This window comes from Styela clava, chromosome 12 (genome assembly GCF_964204865.1).
Source record: "Styela clava chromosome 12, kaStyClav1.hap1.2, whole genome shotgun sequence".
Taxonomy (NCBI): Eukaryota; Metazoa; Chordata; class Ascidiacea; order Stolidobranchia; family Styelidae; genus Styela; species Styela clava.
In genome coordinates this window covers 9,609,318-9,631,145 of record NC_135261.1, presented here as the reverse complement: position 1 = coordinate 9,631,145, position 21,828 = coordinate 9,609,318, and the positions used below count along the sequence as shown (strand labels likewise).

General features: G+C 35.7%; 3 protein-coding genes across 3 annotated transcripts; 2 read left to right on the top strand and 1 right to left on the bottom strand.

The window, feature by feature from the left end:
- The first annotated feature begins 3,166 nt into the window (after positions 1-3,166).
- On the top strand, positions 3,167-5,434 carry LOC120329610 (uncharacterized). Its single transcript, XM_039396318.2, has 5 exons — positions 3,167-3,327; positions 3,480-3,599; positions 3,826-3,953; positions 4,251-4,410; positions 5,025-5,434. The coding sequence occupies exons 1-5, from the start codon at positions 3,276-3,278 to the stop codon at positions 5,339-5,341; spliced, it is 777 nt and encodes a 258-aa protein (XP_039252252.2). The 5' UTR covers positions 3,167-3,275; the 3' UTR covers positions 5,342-5,434.
- A 114-nt stretch (positions 5,435-5,548) lies between these two features.
- On the top strand, positions 5,549-9,187 carry LOC144430746 (CD320 antigen-like). The gene is made up of 5 exons (XM_078118818.1): positions 5,549-5,957; positions 7,116-7,235; positions 7,445-7,572; positions 7,887-8,046; positions 8,652-9,187. The coding sequence occupies exons 1-5, from the start codon at positions 5,909-5,911 to the stop codon at positions 8,834-8,836; spliced, it is 642 nt and encodes a 213-aa protein (XP_077974944.1). The 5' UTR covers positions 5,549-5,908; the 3' UTR covers positions 8,837-9,187.
- A 675-nt stretch (positions 9,188-9,862) lies between these two features.
- LOC120329972 (uncharacterized) lies at positions 9,863-18,940 on the bottom strand. Its single transcript, XM_039396779.2, has 10 exons — positions 18,825-18,940; positions 15,601-15,693; positions 14,017-14,114; positions 13,792-13,873; positions 13,594-13,665; positions 12,957-13,076; positions 12,420-12,442; positions 11,825-11,983; positions 11,347-11,543; positions 9,863-10,845 (listed from the first exon to the last, which is right to left on the bottom strand). The coding sequence occupies exons 1-10, from the start codon at positions 18,894-18,896 to the stop codon at positions 10,763-10,765; spliced, it is 999 nt and encodes a 332-aa protein (XP_039252713.2). The 5' UTR covers positions 18,897-18,940; the 3' UTR covers positions 9,863-10,762.
- Positions 18,941-21,828: the final 2,888 nt, after the last annotated feature.

Sequence of the window (21,828 nt, the reverse complement as noted above, 5' to 3'; positions counted from 1 at the left end):
TATAAAACGGAAAAATCATTAATTTTGTTTTAGGAGTGTCGCGACAAATTAAAAACTCTATTTTAGACGTGGTTAAATTGCAAAATTTCGCAATTTTCGATCGATTTTCTGATCTATTTCATCATTTTTCATTAAATTACCGCTGGATCGCACATGGCTTCTTTCTGTTTGTGTGCCTTGAAAATAATCTTGGGCGACTCAAATTTAACAAATTACCGAAGTCGCAAAAATGTGAATTAATTCTTTTTATAATCGGGTAGTATATCATCTATTTGTTGTACGTAGATTGGAGTATTTCGGAGCAAAAATATTTTTATTTTATCGTAAGTAAGCGCAACGGCGAGTTACGTTGAAAATGATTAAATTAATATAAAAAAAATAATTGTTAATACTCGTATCGGCCATGGAGTATAATATATCTGGCATTTTAACGAAGTATAACTGTTGATTGTTTCGTCTCTAACATCCTATTTGGTGAAAACGGGGTCATCAACTCAAAGAATGATCATTTGAAATTGTACCTTACTAAATGTCTTCAAATATGAAATAACCTTGTTAAAATTCATCCATCTTATTAAAAACATCATGCACCATGATTAGTGTCTATTCGTTTCATTAATTTGTTTGTCATGTTTTGTTGTAATGCTGGGGGCGACGATACAGAAAAGTTTGAGAATTACTGGTTTAGTTAACGAATATGATTCTACTGTTATTAACATGACAACAATTATTTTGTTCGTTTCTAAAATTTATAATGGTCTTAAAAGTTTACAGTAATACTGTTAAAAATCGCCAGTCGATGGATGTTCGAATGGTATTTTACCGTGACTTCAATACTGTTAAATTGCCAAACGTCGGTCGTTAGGAGTGTGTGCCAACCTTAAAAATACTAACAACAGCAACAAAATAGCAAAAACATAATAACAAAACAATCCATAGCTCATCTTCGTTATCAATAAAGAATACTATACATCAGATTGCCAAGTAAGAATATAATATACAAAAACGCGTATAAGTGGCGCAAAATTCAATTGAGTATTTCAAGTTATTTCCAGTTTCATGCCTAATACTCGGAGAAATGGTCTATTTTAATCCACGAACACTTTTTCTGTGGAATATAGCAACACTCTATCTTTTCAGTAAACTCTGTGCTTAGTCGTGCATTGCTTTATTCTTCGAATAAACGGAGTTCATTTTGGCCAGTACATGTGGGAGTGAATAATTATTGCTAATTTCAATACAATTTGCGACAGAAAACATTCAATCTCAGGAATACATTGGATATTAAAAATCACCTCGATAAGAATTGCAATAAAAAATCAAATATGCATGCAAATTCAATAACAGCATTTTCGTCATAGAAGATAAGAAATTTTGTTTGCTATTATGAATTTATGCAAAAACTTACGGCGAACCCAAATTCCATTTAAAATCCTGAAATATCACAGTTATACTGCAAGATACAAATAGTTACATGTGCTGAAATAGCTATAGGTGATAAAAGGTCGACGTGGAAATCACGAATTATTGACAGAATGTAGTGCAAAGAAGAGACATCGTCAAGCAAGTTTGTATTATTTGTAAATTTCCCGAAAGAAGTTCATATCACCTGACAGGGAAAAAATTACCGAGGACTTGTCAGTAAGAAAACAATTTTCAAATAAATATATATCGAATTCTGAAATAAAATCTTCCGATTCGAACGATTATATAACATTTTCCTTTTTTTGATATTTCACTTAGATTGTGAAAGACTTCGGATCAGTTTCTGAGAAATGAAAGCTAAAGTTAAAACAAGAAAGCATTTATATGGACATGGAGGTAGAGCATCGGTACCGGTACGGTAAGCCTGGAAGAAGTGACCCAAAATTTTTTTGTTCCATTTTATTTGGTGGGAACACTTTGGGCCTTCTTGTTCAATATCTGAAAATTGATCTCATGCTAATCTTTAATTGAAAGTTGGTCTAGTCTTCGAAATACATGGGTGTGCCATAGCATTCTTTTTACATTGCTCAATTTTGTTTTAACCCCCCTTTGTCCTGTTTGCTTTCAGTCTGTACCGGCAGCATCCAGAATAACATAAAGATCCTGAAAATCCTTAGTACAATGTGTCAATACTGGACCTTTAGTCTTTAATTATTTGTGATTACAATCATTGAAACTATGTGAAAATTTATAACCACGAGAGAAGAATTCAAAAATTATGTTTGTATCTATGGGCCCAAAAATAGTGGTGTGTGTTCGGCTGCTAGGTCTTTTGCACCAACTGGGATTTACAGTTCAAATGTATTGACTGCTGCGACAAGTGCGGTGTATGACATAAATTATTTATGTGCTTCTACAAAATGTACACTTATTATTTTTCGCATTGAGTTACATAGACGTACGCCATTCGCCAGACTCCCAGTATCGAGCCGATAAAAATAGCTAATTAGTACGCATGGGACAGACTGGATAGTAAATATATGGAACCCTATTTTGGAGAAGAGAGGGAGGCAAAAGTTTTGCTGCCTTTTCCGTTAGTTGGTGATTTTTTTTTGTATGTTCCATGATAGGGGTGTAATTTCACAAAAAGGAGGTTGTTCGAATAACTCTCGTCATAGAAATTCCATTAACAAGCCGGGACCTCTGCAGTGTATTACATTTTCTTGAATATATTTGAGAGAAGTGATAATCAGGCTGGTATTCTTGGTATCATGATTTTTCTGAGAACCGACTTGGAATTCATATTAAAAGGCTTATCAAAATTCTGATTAGCCTCCCTTCGCTAGAAAATGACCTTTGGATAGGTTCTCACGCGTGCAGAAAAGGCACCGTGGCTATATTTAAGGTTCAACGTTGTTGAGCATTCGCACAACAAAACCAAACACTAATGTGGGCCACGAGGTTGAATTAAGAAAGAAAATATTATAGACCAAATAGGTTCAAATATGAGCTGTGAAGCAGGTCTTCTTGGAAATTTTTTTTGATACAACGGCTGAAATTGATTTAGCTTTGAATCGCCTTGCCGTAAATTATAGTCGGGAATCAAATTGAGTTCTGCAAGAGAATGAAAATACAGTAGTAACCATCCTATATTATTTCAGGCCCTGTTGTGACGAAATAATTGTTTGATTACACCTTCATATTGAAAGTACCTTTCTAATAATAGAGTAATTTTGGTCGTGGTACGGTAGACGTCTCCTCGGCAAGTAGTTTGCAGATGTTTCAGTTGTGTTCAGTTTATGTTTACTTTTAGTTAGGTTATAGTTTTGTTTCTTTGATTTGTACGCACCATGAGTTACTCGACGAGGATATTCCTATTTGTCTGCTTATGTACCTTTGAAGGTGAGTTTATTACCAAATTTTATTTCAAGTAAGCTAGCAAAGATTTTGGCATGAAGAATGTCCCCGAGACTTAGCCCTGGTTCGCAGCCAATCGCATAATTTTCGTCGTTTGTTGAAAAAAAGATAATCTAATCTTTTATTTGAAACTTTAGTGCTTGCAACAGAAGAGCTTGTATTGTGGGATTGCCATAACGGCCAACAAATTGAAGAAATATACCTGTGCGACATGGTTGCAGATTGTTGGGACGGATCTGATGAATTGAGGGAAGTTTGTAAGTATTGCTGATGACGAGTCAGCATGGTTTCCACGCTCTACTGCTAAAGATAGATTGGTACTTTAGCTGATGGGGAAGGAATTTACGAATATAATAGGTGGGCCTGACGCAGGATTGATGTTAATAATATCTAATTAATAATAACAATCGGTTATATATATATATATATATATATTTCCCGGTTTATCAGAAAGGTGATAAATATTATGTTTATGTTATTTAGGTAATTCGAACTGTTCGGCCGAAGAGTTCGCTTGCAAGACGAAAAACGAATGCGTTGCACCGGAGAATGTTTGTGATAAATTCGATGATTGTACAGACGCCAGCGACGAAGCCTTTGATTTGTGCGCTGTAAGTGAACATAGAATAGACCTAGATCTATCTAAACGCTTTATTAACTTGGTCGGCGTGAAAGCCGATTTTCACTAGTTTTTTTTAAATACCACGCCATTCGCGGTTTCCTCCTACTACAGTCTAAAAAACAGGCAATAAGGCGACGAATGCAAGATTAATATGGGTCTTACACGTAAATCATTCAAATTAATCTTGTACATGTATACGGTTCTCAAATTCACGCCGTATACTGTTCAACCCTGTATAAAGCTTGGATAAATGCTCATCCTAACTGACTCAATTTGAATATTACAGCCGGTCGCAACCACCGAACCTCCTGACTACGGTTTATGTCCCGAGTCGGATTTTGGATGTTTGGACGGATCGAGATGCGTGAGCAAAAGATTTGTTTGTGACAATCACCCGGATTGTGCTGATGGTTCAGATGAAAGCAACTGCGAGAATGCCGAAATCGGTGAGTGAAAGTTTGGCGATTCTCTACATATTTCTCTACATCTTCCTTATAATAAAAACTTTGCCCAATTCACCACGGTGTATAACAATTAGTACAATATTTCGCACGTACTATATTGCATACTCACAACGGGTTAAATTTAAATTGGGGTTTGTAAAGCCGTTCAACTGGACCATTGAGTGAGGTGGACCGTTTCAACCGACGAGTGTTATTCTACCCGGGCCATGGGAATCGAACGTCCCATGGGATGGGACAGCACATATTTGTATTTCCCATGGGACACGAAAACCGTATGATTTTGGGGAAAATAATGGTAAAAGATTTCGTTATGGTTTTTGTGTCCATATATTTTGAGCACAGCTCTCTCGTTGGGTATGAAGACCCAAATATATTCTGCATTAACAATATGAAGGGATGATGGACATATGTATAGTGGTTATGGATATAAAGTTGAGGTCTATTAGTACATAGACGTTCAACCTAAATTTAACAATTATTTGATCTTATAAATTTAACATTTGATTTTTTGCTTGATCGACCTAATGTCTCAAATCAGTTGCGCAAAAGAATTACTCGCGTTAAAAATATTTTAATCTTGTTTCAATCTCCTTCAGATGTTGTCGTCGATCCATCTCTGTCACCGACTACCAAGCCATCAATCAACATTTCGAAGAAATGCAACAAGAAGCCTTTTCTTACCAAATGCAAGCCTTTCTGGCCAGCTCTTGCAATGAATCTGAAAGAAAAACTAGTCAAAAAATGCATCAAGAAGCCAAACTCAAAACGATGTATCAAGTACGCTGGTTTATTAGCATTACGCGGACCACCTGCTCCCAAGAAACGAAGGAATAAAAATAAGGCGAAGCTGGCTAAGAAATGCAAAAAAAATCCGAAACGAAAAGGCTGTGACGGACTTCAAGAGTTGAATTAGAATCTGATTGTTCCATCTACAATTGTTATTTGAATCATATTACTTGTGTTGTCGAAAACATGTATCGTAATACAATATTGTAATTTTTGTTGATTTTTGCCTGGTTTCTTTGAGTTTGACAGCGTGTTACAACAAGAGTTTTGTCGTTTCAGGGCTGTTCATTGGAGGTTACATTTGACGGTCGTGGTGTTACCCATATCAATGCGTTCTGATTGCCGTAATGCAGTAAATGTGGTTCGCCTCTTAAGTCGATCTTAATACATGGGCAATATAGTCATCTAGGGAGCGATGAAATAACGCGACCGTATACATGACTTCACTGACGGATCCTGGGTAAGCTTCTCTGTGAATATGTTGGGAATGCTTGGAGCTTATAAAGAGATTCAGGCCCTGTTGTGATGTAATAATTATTTGATTATACCTTTATATTTGAAGTACAGTACTTTGTGATTTTGGTCGTTGTTAGGTAAGAACTCTCTGCGTGTTAAGTTCGCAAATATTTCCCTTGAGTTCAGTTTGTTTACTTTTAGTTGGGTTATAGTTTTGTTACTTTGATTTATACAAACCATGATTTACTCAAAGTTATTCCTTCTTGCCTGCTTCTGTTTCTTTCAAGGTGAGTAGATGGTTAGTGTTATTTCGTCCTCAATTTAACTTAAAGGCCAGCCAACATTTTAGTAGCTATTGCGGCGAAATTATTCTAGTCTGTCACATTTGATTGGCTGTACCCGAGACTTAACCTAATACAAGCGAAAGTGTTGGCATCAGTAAACAAGAGAGTTATGCTCAAATATATGTACACGTTTGAAGTAAATGAAGGTAATAGCTGCCTAAAAATTTTTTTTATCTTTGAGCACTGAAAATTTGAGAGCAATTGGTCCAGTAATGAAAGAGAAAAGCGACTTTTTGGGTTTAGGTAAAAAGTGGGCGTGGCTTTTCACACGTTTTCTCCCCTCTGAGGGGGCGGAGGCACTGTCCCCTCCCAATGCAACTTGAAAAATTCCCAATACTCGGGCAAACGCTTTCCCGCCCCGAGACGGAATTTAACGGCCTCTTAACGCCAAAATCACTCTAGCGTGACTTGATCGATGGCTTGATTGACAGATAGCCTATTCCGGGCCACTAAAAAGCTGTTTTGGTTCACATCCCTTTGCCTGATCGTTCTGAATTTTTTTTTGTTAGTTTGGTAACACTTCCAGGGTTCACACCAAATTTCGTCCAGATCGGCCCGCCAGTTCTCTGGGAAGTGGTCAATCTCACAGGGCTGTGGCTTAGTCTTTAGCTATTGCACTTGCGACTTACGCGCAAAGATTTTTGATCTATACTGTACTACTCAACTACTTCCTACAAGTATATCAAAAGCAAGCGAAGCAGTACTTCACCTTACCTTTAGCATTGCGGTACCGGTAACCTCAAGAAAGTTTCGAGTTTTGAGTAGCGAGAATTTTCGGAATCGGTCGTCACGCTTGGCGGATTAAAATCCGTGTTTCCATGATTAAAAAGTGGTACAGCGAAATTGTGGATGAAATATCAGATCTCATACCATTCATAGAAAATTTAGGAATAAATAAAAGTAATAGCCTTCTGGAAAAAAATTAAACTTTAACCACTGAAAATTTCAAAGCAATTGGTCCAGTATTCGAAAATTAAGGCGATTTTATAATGATGGTGACGAAGAAGAATAACAATAACAACAACATAATATTGAAACGATCGTTATGTACACTTCCGTGTCCAATAAGTCAAAAACCTAATCTTTTTGTTCAAATTTTAGTGCTTGCAACAGAAGAGATTGTAATGTGGGAATGTCACGACGGCCAAAAAATAGAGAAAGCATACAAATGCGACAGGATTAGAGATTGCTGGGACGGGTCCGATGAATTGAGAGAAGTTTGTAAGTGTTTGTGAATTACAATTCAGCATTGCTGATAGTTTCCATTTTCTATGGTTTGAAGGGAGGTTGAAACTTATGTGGTAGGAATTTACGGACGCAAATGGTGGGCCAAAAGCAGGGTTAATGTTATTGATATATATTTAATTAATAATAACTTGCACAGAATAACGGCCATATCAGGAAGATGATAAATGTTATGGTATGTTCAGGTAATTCGAAATGCTCGGTCGAAGAATTCGCTTGCAAGACGAAAAACGAATGCGTTGCACCGGAGAATGTTTGTGATAAATTTGATGATTGTACAGACGCCAGCGACGAAGCCTTCGATTTGTGTGGTGTAAGTGAGCGTAGAATAGATCTATCTTTCATTGCCGATATTAACTTGCTCTACGTAGTCCAACAAGACCAGGGAGGCCAGTTTTCGATAGTCTTTTTTTAATACAGCGCCACTCGAATTTTCTTCCTACTGCAGAGTAAGCAGACAATAGAGCGACGAATGAACTAATTTTATCGGCTTGACATTTTTTGAAGACTTAAGTCAATCGTCGAGTATCCGATATGGTCCTCAAATTCACGCCGTTAATATGCTGAACCCTGTAAGAGCTTAGATAAATCGCTCGCTTTTTAACTCACTGAATTTGAATATTTCAGCCCGTTGCAACCACCGAACCTCCTAAATTCGGATTATGTCCCGAGTCGGATTTTGAATGTTTGGACGGATTGAGATGCGTGAGCAAAACATTTGTTTGTGACAATTTTCCAAATTGTGCCGATGGTTCAGATGAAAGTGACTGCGAAAATGCCGATAACTGTGAGTGAGGGTTATTTTACAAGTCTGTATAAAAATGATTATGTTTTAAACCAGGGGTGTGCAACCTTTAATACATGAAGGCCAGGTACAAATAACTGGGTAAAACCGTGGGCCACATCTTTTTTCAACATAGGCTTTATAGTAGTTGCAAAAACAAAAAAAAATTTGGTTATTGATCCTTTGACATGCGTTGTTCACTTCGCACAAGATAGCTGTTAGGGCATTGTAACGTCATATACATAGATAAAAAAAAAATTGCTAACAATGTAAGTCGCAAAGGGATTGTAATCACTCGCACAAACCAGATTATACCCAATTAAAAACTCGTTTTGCGGGCGCACATCATTCGAAATTGGCACTTCTCTGCGGGCCGCACAATTTTTCTTTGCGGGTCGCAGGTTGTACACCCTTGTTTTAAACCATTGAGTGTTATCAGATCTTAATCCTTGTGGCTGTTTTTTTGTTACAGATAATTGAATAATATAAATAGTTTATAATATATAATAATTTTATAAAATTGAATCTTTTGCTGAACATAATGTCTCGAATAGGATGCACGAAGAAATTACTCGCGTTAAAATATTTCAATCTTGTTCATAATTCAGATGTTGTCGTTGGTCCATCTGAGCCACCAACCACCAAACCACCAGTGAGAATTCCAAAGAAATGCTCCAAGAGGCCTTTTCTTACCAAATGCCAGCCTTTCTGGCCAACTCTTATAGTGGATCTAAATAAAAAACTAGACAAAAAATGCTTCAAGAAGCCAAACTCGAAACGATGTACCAAGTAACGTTCGTTTCTTAAAATCAGCATTGCGCGGACGACCTTATCCCAAGAAACGAAGGAATGAAAATAAGGCAAAGCTTACTAAGAAATGAAAAACGAATCCAAGATAAAAAGGTTGTAATGGACTTCAGGGGTTAAATTAAAACGAATGTAATACTTCAAGCATAGCTATATCAAAGTGTTCCATCTACAATTGTAATTTGAACCATATCACTCGTATTGTTGAAAACTTTTCTTGTAATACAATATTGTAATGTTGGTCTCTTTTGGTATAATTTCCTTGGACAACTGGTTGCACAGTTTTTTGTTGTAACATTGCGAGACTGCTGCACATAGCCAAATTCCATGGAAGATATAGCTTCTTGTTCTGGTTTTGCGGGGGAAAATCTGCGTCCAAATAGGGAATAGGCCATCCGACACGAAGAGATTCCATCCGGCGGTTCTTTACATTTCTCTGTATTAGTACGTTCTGATTGCAGTAAATATGGTTCGTCTTCCCCAGACAGTCTTCATGGTTGAAGCAAGCGCAATTGAACTGTGTATGGATACCGCTGAGATTAAACCTGTTTGCAACGTGTCAGCACTGTAGCTTTTGAACAGCTCACGTAAAACCGCAAGTATCTATCCTTACTGACCCATAGCAGACTTTTTTCAGTATAAGCACGCTCTGAGCTTTAAAAGACCGTGAAAATTTCCAACACTTAGTAAAAAAAACACTACTTGGGTCCCTAATCCAGTGGCTGGATTCAGGGCGTTCGATGAGACACGTTCCTGAAATTCGTGAGCGAGATTCAAATCTCATTATCGGTTATGACGTAACAGTGCGCATGTCTTCTATTCAGCTGTTATGTAATGTTAATTGCGGTTTACTCGTACTATTCTAGAAGGTGATATTCTAGCTAGAGACTTCTAAATTTTTCTTGAACATTACGCTTTTCCAATACGCGACCACTCCTATCTGCTATTTCATGTAAATTTCATGACGTGTCCCGTATAGGTTTGAAGTATAGAAGTCGGCTTTGTTTCTATGATCTCGGGAAATGTATATTTATGAATATATATACCACATGAAAATACCACTTCACAAAAAGTGTACGAATATGGGTATATTTCGATGAACTATAATCGAGGCAAAATGAAAATATGAAACAAAGTTTCAGTGGATCCGGTGTAAATCGGGAAAAATAGAAATCCAAATACAGCAAATATAAATTAAGTAAAACAGCATATTTGAGATTTCAAATTTAGGCTTTTAATGGATTACAGAGTCATCTTTGCTCTACCGAGGGTAAATATATACAAGTGAAAATCTGCAGCAAATTTCTAAATTTTTGCTGTCAATTCAAGGACCCTGTTTAGAACAAATATTTTTCATTTGACAGCGTGTGTAAATACTCCATCATTATTAGCTTATTTTCAAATCAGCGAGTTTCAACAATGCATCGTTCTAAGGGTGATCACAATATTTATGAAAAAAGACTATAATATAATTAGATTATAAAATTACATTTTATCCTCTCCCACTTTTTTCTATGGGGATAACCCACTGTTTTACTATAACGAGGTATGAGTGTGGTTCATGACTGCCAATGTAAATATTTGCTTCAGAAAGTACTGAAAAATCAGTAAGATTTTTGAAAGAAATATTCCTCTTCATCAAATATTATGTCGATCCGGTAATATTCGATATTTCCAAAAACTTAGTACCTTATACCTCCTTTCGATAAACAAGAAGAAGCTATTAACAAGAACAACAACAACATAATAACAAAGCGATCCATATGTATATTTCGTTTGCAATAACTTGTGACATGTGGTATTGCTCGATGGTATTGCCCTTTTTCTTTTATAAGTTTTATAGGGATATGATTCAAAAATTAATCAAAATAGAAACAAAAAATCAACTGTACAAATAAAATAATGAAAAAAATCAATATCTTCTTCCATTATTCTCATACGAAAAGTGGCGCGGACGTCCCGGTAGTTCATTTTCGTAAATCGGGGTATTCGGTCCTGTAATAAAAACACATTTTAAATGTGAATTTTCCTGAGGAAAACTTATAAACTTATTGTGAGAATCGTTAACGAAATTTGATTTTATTTGCTCCTTCTACAGATAGTATAACGGACTGATGAAATTTTTTTTGTACATTTCATTACATTTTCTCTGATTAAATTGAAATAACTTTGAGTCTCGTGTTAATCAATATAAGTTAGCGACTTCAACTGGTTCTTGGTTATTTTGATTCTGCTTTGGGCACTCATCTTATGATTACATCGGTGTCTCAAAATGTCGTATAACATTTGTGCGAAACTTTTTCTATATTTTTCACATTCATACCACTTGTGCCATATGTACCACTGTTCTATAGAACTTTCGGCAAGTAGTTTAGCGTACGAGGTATGGGGGCTATAATACAAGTGGCGCAAGAAGGACATGCGATGCATTTTTGTGACGCTGATTCTCCAGTCATAAACTATACCTCCTTAGAGTAAGCGTTCAATCAATCTTACCTGGAAAGAGTCGTTGTTCATATAAATGCGAGGGTGTTTCAATGGCGACAGAGAGACGACGATATTTATTATTACTTCTAGTTTCGAAATAAGCAATCATAGACTCAAGTGAGTCCAGTCTTGGATGTTTTTCATTTACTAGCTGTATCTGATATTCACCGAGTTGGCGATTGTATTTCACCTTGAAATGTTTGAATCTGTAAGGGAAAAAATTATAATTGAATAATGTGGCGTCAGTTTTTTCTTGACAATTATAGTTAGCAAATTCTTCTCTTGTCGAAATGAGTAAGTCATTTTTCATTAACGACAAAATCCATTATTTTCTCCGAAGCAGAACGTTTATTTAATCTCCGGTAGCTCGATTGATTTATTATGTTTATATATCTGATAAGAAAACCGCACAAAAACTTAAGTATTCTTTATCACAGTTGGACGTGGTCTTATCGGTACAATCAGTCGGTACAATCAAAAATCTCACGGGTTACTGTCAGCAACAGTTTTAGTCGAGATTGCAAAATCGTATTCATCTGCAGTATTATCAAGTTGTCGTCGACGAATCAGCATGTTTCCAGCACCAGTATTTTCGTTCAATATTTGCTCAGCATCATGTCGAGCGTAGATATTTGGATAATACCATCTGTCAATAATAACGTAAAAAGGGTTACAATTACAACCCAACCTGTTACGAAATATAGTTTATACAAATTCTTGGAACAGTGGTTAACAACCCATAGTCCACTGGTTACCCACGGATCCAGAGAAAATATTTTAGATGTTTGAGAGCAGAAAATGTAAACAAATGGCAAAAATGAAAGTCATTGTGATTCAGCTGTGACAAATCAACTGTATTAGCAGGGTAACACTAGATCCCATTTATATAAACAAACATGTTCATTTTCTTCAAGTTTTTCGATCTGCCAGTTAATCCAATATTTTAAATTTAGACATGCATATATTAGTATTAAGCTGTTTTATTCATATTAGTCCACATATTGCAGGCAAAGCCCTAAGAAGTAAATTTGACTGACTATATATCGCATAGTAACAAAATAATCTAAAGATCAAATACTCACGGATATGTTTCTTCTCCGATAAGCTGCAAAAGAAAATAGATAGATATATTAAAATAAAACGTCTAATATTGGAAGGTTGTGTGACAACTTTTGTAATAATTCTACATCAAATGTGTTTGAGACCTGCTTTTCTCGTGATCTGTTCGTACCGAAGCTTAAAAATTATTTTAGTAACAGAGGTAAATTTTTGTCTCCAAACAAGGCCTTACAAGCTTACATATATACATATTTTATCAAGTGTTTCACAATTTTGCTCTAGAAAGAGCTGTTGAGACGAATAGTGTTACAATAGTGTTTGGTTTAAAATATAAGATAGTCAGTATATCAGAGCTAATGCTTACTAAATCGACTGAATGTGTATTAAAAAGCTGATTAAGTTTGTGTGAATAACTGTTTGAATTGTATACATCGCCATTTTTTTTAAATCATCTTTGTTTATTTGAAGTTACTTCATGTTTATCCTTGCACTTTGGTAATGATGTGGAAATCGCGTGTATTAGCTTTACTTATCGTATCAAAACATTTCTGTATATTTACCCCGTTTACGGGATCCATCGGGGTATAATCGGGTGTTTGACTTCCATTTCCTTCTGTCGTCTGTCTTCGCTGGTTTTCTTGCCTTTCCTGTTCCAATCGTTGCTTTTCGGTGTTTTCTTCCTAGAATTTTCGAAATGGGCTTTTAATTGATACTTGTGCCAATCAGAATTAATATTCCCGTATCAAGGTCCAGGGGTGGCCAGGTGATTAGTTTCATGTTTCCATGATTAGAACTGTGGCTAAAATTAATAACGCAGAATGTATGTCAGTTACTGAGTTTATAAAACCTAAAAATTACCGGATTCCGGTATTTCACATATATGTCGCCTAATTAAAGACCAATCAACAGAAAACAGTTTGTTAAAAACTATGCAACCGCAAAAAGTCGACAATGATTCTCATCGGACAAGCTCAACGCACATTGCAGTTCCATGTCCAGCATAATACAGTAATCATGACAGTGTTGCCGAATTGTATTGCCGCCTTGATTCTCTTGGTATATATTTTTAAATGCCTATATGATCAAAAGATAGATCAAAATAAAGAAACAGACACGGTCCGAATCCAATACTCAAAAGGGTTGAATTAGGGCCACGGTCCGCTAGCTGATTATTCCTGTACTATGATTTTGACTTACATTTTCAATAATATCTTTTATTTCGTGTATTTGTCCCGGAAGTAAATTTTCCGTCTTCTGTGGAAGTTTACTCTGAATTATCATAAATTATGTTATATGTTATTATTAGTTTCAGAAATATAAGAAAAAAATCACTTTTTTGAATTTTTATACTTCTTGACTTGCACGATAGCCCTTCTAATGTATTGAATAACTTACCAAACCAGCAGCGCGAATATATCTTTCCCAAACGGCTCTGTCATCAAAATATTGAAACCGCATTTTGATTTCAGGTTGATGCCTGTGGTTAAGAAAAAGGGAATGAATTTGATTGATAATCTCGCGGAGAAAATTGTTTAAAATGTCATCTGTTATATAAATTTTTTTTATTGCAATGATTCAAATCTACCACAAAAATGAAATTTCTAATATTCGAAATTTTACTTGAACTTGAGTATTATGAGATATTCTGCATTTGCTGCTCTTCGATCGCTCCTCATATCAACGTCAGTCAAATATCTGAGATCAACTTGAAATTGACACTAAAAAGAAAAAGAAAACTGTTTACTTGAATTCACATTTTTTATAGGTGATTCGGAAGAATTGACACCTCTATTAAAAAATTCAACGAAATATGTAATTTAAAACATTATTATACGTTTGGATTTATTCAAGTTAATATTCTGCGTTTTCCATAAACTATGCTTGCAATAATTTGCATCGATTAGCGGCAATCGAATCGCGTACCATGACCTAAATGAGGTTTGACATGAACAATTGACTTATTGGCATCCGAAGTCAGATATCAAACTTATAAAACTGTATAAAACGCTCATATGAAAGTTGAAATACTCCTAGAATTAGAGTAATTCTTATTAAAGTTTAGAAAGCTCATTCCAAATTCTCATTTTTATTCGATGTTTTCACGATTTCACCCCGAATAAAGCTCCGTAAATGCACCCACCGATATGTAAAAAGCTGTGATTCTTGTGAAACCAGAGTAAGGTGGTGGACTTGGGTTTGAACCCGAGATATTTAACCCACTGCGCCAATCAAAGTAGTAAAACATTGCTTTTCCAACCTTTTGGTGTAGCGGAAGCCCAATGATACATTCCTAGGCTAGGGCAGTAGTTGCCAAATTTTTTTAAGTGGGGCCCAAATAGTATAATGAAAAAGGTTTCAATTGCGTTGGTATTTCAAATTTAACCACGCAATAAACTTCATTAAGGGACATTGAAATTGTAATTAAAACCAGTGAAACGTACCGGTACACATGGCGGTACAAAGATTGAACAACCGAACGTAACGGTACACGTCCGTTAGCTTGTCCAATTTTGATGGTGTAATGTAATGAAATAACCGTATACGCAAGAATGAACATACTAAAATAGTTGCACTGCCGGAACTGTAAATGAAAAATGAAATAAACTTAAAACGAGAATATCGGTCAGAGACCGACGACTTATCGATCGAAAGTTACAGGATCCCCCAAAACAGCGCTCTTACTCGATAGTGACACCTTGTGTCCCATCACTAATTAATTAATAACTCAGATTCAATCTCGCTTTCGTGAGATATCGCGTGCATCTAACAGACAGACAAATACCTATCAACATACTTACCGATTAAAATCGATAAGTAATGAACGTAATGTATGATAGTTTGATATATGAACAAAAAACATTTAACAAAATATTTGGATTTGTAGTACTTTTTTGTGTATCTCTGCCCATAATTGAAATTTATTAGAGGGCCACAGTTTGCCTACCAGTACCACTGCGCCAGATAAACCTTTGTGTAAAGGCCTAATTAATTTTTATCGTCAGAATTATTTAAACTGTAAATTTATATAAAAGCAAATATAATACTGACAAAACAAAATGATCTTTGGAGTGCAGAAAGTTTAATAATAGTGGCTAACCCAATACACAGTATTTAATCAACGATTATACTTAAAGTAGCGGTACCCTGGACTGAATTGACGGAACCCCGATTGAAAAGCAATGTCGTAGAAGATGGAATACTCACGTTTGAAACAGCCCCAGGTCCAGTTCTTGTTTCATTCTGGTAAAATCGGAGTTCTTTTCCGGACATAAGCTGTGCATACAGTCGACAGTATGTCTGAAAACAAAACAAATAGTCGTTCAGAAAACCTTGAACTGAACTGTAAAATGTCCCTTAAAGGTCATTCATTTTACAACACAAAATAATATATTTCCTGCTATGTAGTTTATGAGATATATATTTCTAATTGTAGGTGTTATAGTACAATACATAGATCAGAATACGGGACAAATAGAACCGAGTACTGCGACCACAAACAAATAGTGTTAATTTTATAATACGGCTCACGCGATGCTGTATGTTACATTCTCTAAAGTCAATTCTATTTTAATATAACACATCACGATTTTATGCTGAAATCCCGTGATTTTGATAAATACGAACAAAAGGAATGCAAAACGGGGTCGAGAAAGTTCATGATATGGGTGTCAATGTTCTTTCACAGCTTTGGTTGAAGCAGCTAGAGATACACAAGACAATTCCAGCCTTAATTGTCAAAACATTCACTCATAACTAACCATATATTTTGCTGATTTCAATAATTTTTCTAGGCCCGCAGAATAACGTGATTTTTGAAAAAATCACTTGATTATTTGAAGTTGTGGATTCGATAAAGAGCTTGGAGTTCATTACAAATCTGGTAAATATTTTGGGGTAGTCCCGTAGTGTGTGTTGTGTACCACGTTAGGGTGAAGATTTCCGATTTCTCTTATTTTAGTTCTATTACAAGTTCGGGGACTGTCTGTGTTAGCCAAGTGAATATACCTCCTGCCCATAGGTTTCAGTCCCTTTACACAACTTGATGTAAAATAGACGAATAAAATTAGTCACCTACATATTGGTACATACACTTTTGGAGCGCCTACTTTCAAATTTCATTCAATTAGCAGTGGCAGCTACCGGCAAAGTTGCTAAAATCTAATTTGTAAACTCCCTTGAACCAAGTTTACGTACCGATTACATGTCTGTACATGGTTTTCCACGAATCACGATCTACCATTTCGCGTTATATACGAACGAGTTACATTCAGGGCAGATACAAAAGGGTTGTGTTGTTTTGTAACGCTTCAAGATATGAATATGCATAACAGACATTCCACTTATTTGTAGTTTATCAATTTGACGTCTATTCGATTGTAATATATCATGGGAGACAAACAATACAAGAAGTAGATTTGGGTCCGTGAATGGCGGTACCGAGTCGTATAAGATTTATTGAACGTGGAGTCACCTTGTTTAATATATACCGTATGTATAAATCGATATGGCTAATGCTGATCGCGTAGTTATATTAATATTGGCAGTATAGTATATTCAGTAAATTATTAACACGATGCCAAATATTGAAATAAATTATCAAATTTCGCACAAGGAATGGCCATTGCATTTATAGCGGATAAGACGCCATCCCTTTAATACAATCTGCTCCATCGCAATGCGTTTAGCAATTATTCTGATTAGCGACGAATGAACTAAAATTATGTTCAATTCTCAGATGCAAATTGGATTACTGAATTAATTTCAGAGATCTGCTATCAGACATTGTTATCATGAAACACTTTCGTGATTATCGCAATATATCATCAGGTAATATTGAGGGGAAAGAATTATGGATTAAATATTGGAAGGGTTAAAAAATGAAGAATGCGAGATACGCATTTTACAACTCTTTAGTTTAGTGAAATGCATGAACGGGCTAACGCAATACTCGTCTGAACAATTGATCACAAGTTGACCTAATCTCAAACACCATTGCGCAACCGCATACATTATAATTCATTTAGCCATCATTTAACCTAAATTTGACAGTAAGTGAACCGTTTCGGTGCATTGTTGAGAGTGAGAACGAGGGAAAACATGGAAACATAAAGTATATAGGTATTCTATCAATTTCAATAATATTCTATTATGGAAAATTGATATTTTAGTACCGTATATTCAACTGAAATCGGATCCTCAAACTTCCCCAGTGCGAGTGGAAAAGCACCGAAAGTGAAAATGAGCTCTCTGATGCGTGACGTCACGGACGATAATCGCAAATGATGATTCCGATGATTTTTGAAGGTGACCAGGACAAAATTTTAAGCCATTATTATTGTTTGGGCTCTATGGGTAAAATACATACTGTTTCGCCTAGGTTTTTATCCATGATTTGTTGAGAAGTAACAGTGGTAAGTAATTCACAATAACCTGATACCAATGCTCAAAATAATGGACATAAAGGTCAAATGTTGAAACAGTGTTCCATACATTTAAATAAAACAAGCAAAAACGTTGGGGAAATATCGTTCCAGTAGTACACCTTGTAGTGGAAATTCTAGAATACCAACAAATAAAACAAAAAATCCTGAAGATTTATGGACACAAAAGTCGAATATTAAGATACTTTTACCATGAATTCAAATAAAACAGCTAAATTTTGGGCGAAGTGTCGGGCGCCGTAGGCCTAAAAAATAAAAGCAATAATCATCTGCAGATTTTTTTTACATCCAACTACTTAAAAATAAAATCGGTTTGCCCATTAGTTTCGAAAAAGGAGAAATGGCTTATATTTTTATAGCGTTACGCCTAAAGTATCAAACCTTTCACACAACTAATCATTTCATACGCATCAGAGCTGAAAGTACATTTGAAAACTGGCAACCATGAAATGAAGTATTTCGCTACACAAAGGGTGACATATTTGTTTCTTTTGACGACGTGCAGATAATGAAAGTGTTTTGCAATGAAGCACGACTTTCAATGTTAAACATTAATCGACTGTTAAAGTTTAAAACACAGCGATGACTATAAGCGCGAAACCGTACATGGAACGCAATTGAAAGCTTGACTTTTCCACGAGTCATACTTGATTGGTACGAATGTGCCTTGACTGTATCTTTTAACATTCTTATAATATTACACCTTGCACTAAATATTGGTTTTAATTTTTTTCTCGTTAGGAAATTTTACTTTTACTCTGAAAAAAATCTTTTAAGCAGTTGTCAAAAAGTAGGGGATTCTGAAAAGGATTCCTGGATGCGCTTGTAATTTTGGTATATTTTACCCAATTTTCACACTCTTTGAGTGAAATACTAAGCTTGAACAAAACAATAAATTTTCGGAAACTGATACTTTTATGTCAACATAGTCAACAAATTTCAAAAAGTAGTGAAGTTTGCATAAAAAATAATGTAAATTTTACTAACATGTCCCTGTTTAACGTTCATCCATCCTCGGTGATAGATTCTGACGCTATGCTTCCTAGCTTGAGTACTCATGTTTGCATTATATTAGTAAGCTTAACAATATCAAATAAAATCCTACAAATTGAAAATAGGATCATATGTTAATTACATAACAAAACATTAAACGAGCTCATAATATTATAGATAGTTATTTTCTGCCGAGTAATAATTTCAAAATATATATGATAGCAAGTCCTTCGATCAAAGGCACAAAGGTTGTTTCGGCTCGTGTTTAGAAAGCTTAGTATTGTCTGGAATTTAATTATTCATTCAAACTTGTCCTTTAAGCTGTTGCTTTTCAAATACGAATATAACCAATACTGAGTGATTATCATCAGTTCTATTTTTAGTATCGCATACACAACTCGTCAGAAGCCAACTACATAATTTAGCTAAAGTTATCGTTTGCTTTTTAGGCCGAAATACATTACCGAAACCGTAGAAAAACGACTATATTTTGTGTCTTAACAATTTCTATATACTGTATTATATTCCAAGTCTTCTTACAGTTCCTCATCTATAGAATTAATTTAAAATGAACTCCGAATTGTTGGCTGGAATGCTATGTCTAAAACGATTCTGTAGTATCGAGTTATCAACGATTCCCATTTGGTGAACCCCACATAAAATAGAGGAAGAGTTTATATTACCATACTATAATATGGGTAACTGATATCATTACACGTCGTACTTTATAGTTTACATGATATACACACATTACCTTACATGTTTCAAGACCTGTGTTATATTTAGCAACTACTAAGGTGAGTGGAAATATACGTCTGTGAAGAGGAAGTTTGTGTTGAGAAATCAGGTTTAAAATAAGTTTGAAACAATTTCTCCCAACCATCCCCATCGTCGTAAAAGGCTACGGATTGTTAGGATAGGGCCTAGGCTATACGGGTACGTTCCTGTTTTATAGATTTCTACCTCAACTTCAGATTGTTGGGGCTATGCTCATCTCAGTTATTTTAATACCCTTTACCTAACACCGGCAGTTAAAACAAGAATGATTTTTATCTGAAACTTCACAGCCTCGTGCTCAGTAACTAACGGCACTGTCTTGTCGTTATTCTAATCCTCGTACATATTTGACAATATTAGGTTGAGCCCAACAATTGCGAATTGTGTTGTTACGTATCTGATTTTTCAATTTAATTTAGAGTTTAGACGACAAAACGAATATGCTTCAGCTTCATTGTCTGATGAAAATACCCGATAATTTCACATCCACAAACCTAAAGCAGTCAAACACATCAAAGTCCCACATCTAGCTAATGGTAGTTGAGCAACAATACGGCAAAGTGAAACTAGCATTGAATACACATGACCATATATATTTATTGAGCGTCGGTTTCTCGGTAAAGTAATTAAAACCTCGCATAAAGTTAATTGCTTTTCGTGGTATATAATCGGATTGTACAACATTAAACATTGACATATCCTCCCCGGGGAAACGTCGTAAATGGTAACCTAAAATTGAGCGATCGGGCCATATTCGATCTTTTTCACTAACCCAAGCTGAATGAAAACACCGGAGACCGATACTTCTAAATTTAAAAATATTGCTGGTTGTTTCCAAGTATATATATCGTGCTGGCTAATGTTTGACGCGTGTAGCCTGCTCCTACAATGATCCAATTCGGGGTATCTATAATATAGATATGGCCCGCAATACTAATGAATAGGTAGTTGGGTCAGAAATTTGGACTCTCAATTGTAATAAATATTTATATTTCAGAAATCTAAATATTTTTTGAAATTACACCGTGACAGAGCTTCAAATGAAAAAATATCATTTCGCTTCTCGTATACACATTCGCGTATAGCTAGAATTTTTACAGAGCATAATGTCACATGATGTTTGTAAGAATGTCGACAAAAAGATATGATAAGGACTTCAATGAAATAATGTTTACCTAGTGTCGCTTGACGAATTATAGCCCCATAAATGCTTGACCCGTGCAGCATATGAAAAACGATTTGGTGGTGTGGCTCAACGGGCTAAGCGTTAGGAATACGCTCGCCACCGCACCTCTAATTACTCTGCTTGGGTTCGCAGGTTCGAATCCCATGCGGGGATGGTTATGTGCGAGAGGATTGCTGGACTCCTCGCCGTCGTTGGGTGGTTCGCGTAACCGCTGGTCGGTTACGGCTTCCTCCACCACCAAGTCCATGCTTCCGAAAAAAAAAACAATATAACTAATCCCATACCCGACTTGGAATGGTAACCGGACGAGAGGCCGTGGTTCGCCATATGGATAAGCCGTCTTATCGGCTTTCCTCTCCCCCGGGATAAATATGTAAATCCTATCCAATCCTATATTTGTGTTCGACGTGATTAATACGTTTTCATGAAAATATTGGAACGGGCAACATGAGCGCCTCTACCAATAGTTCAACATATAGTAGGATGGAATTGTCTTATTTATTGAAAACAAAAATAAAGTGTTTATAACGAATACATTGAATGACGGACTGATCACCTCACCGTTTACCAGCACCAGTCGGTTATTAGTTACAAATGAAGGGCCGGTCGGTATAGACCATAGGGCTATAATACGATTACGACTCGGAACCCTCACTGTCAAATATATATATTTTCGATTACGCTGCTACGTAAATTATATTACCCAAAATTCATATATAAATAAAAACGTAGGTTCGAGTAACTCAAAAAAAGTAACTAGCCTGACAACATAAATTTCAGATCGTACAACGATCTGTTATATATTTATTATTTTTTTAAAATAGCATTGTGATCTACTTGTTGATATCACAACTTATCTACGTGGAAATCCCCAATCTGCGAAGGCTACATGAAAGAACAACGTACGGCAGTACGCTCGACTGACTGATAGGGGTAAATATGTAAATCCTGTTACGAACTTGCCTTATTGTCACGATTACCTCAAAACTAAACGTTAGTTTCTGTCATTTTCCTCATTCGGTTACATTCAGTCTT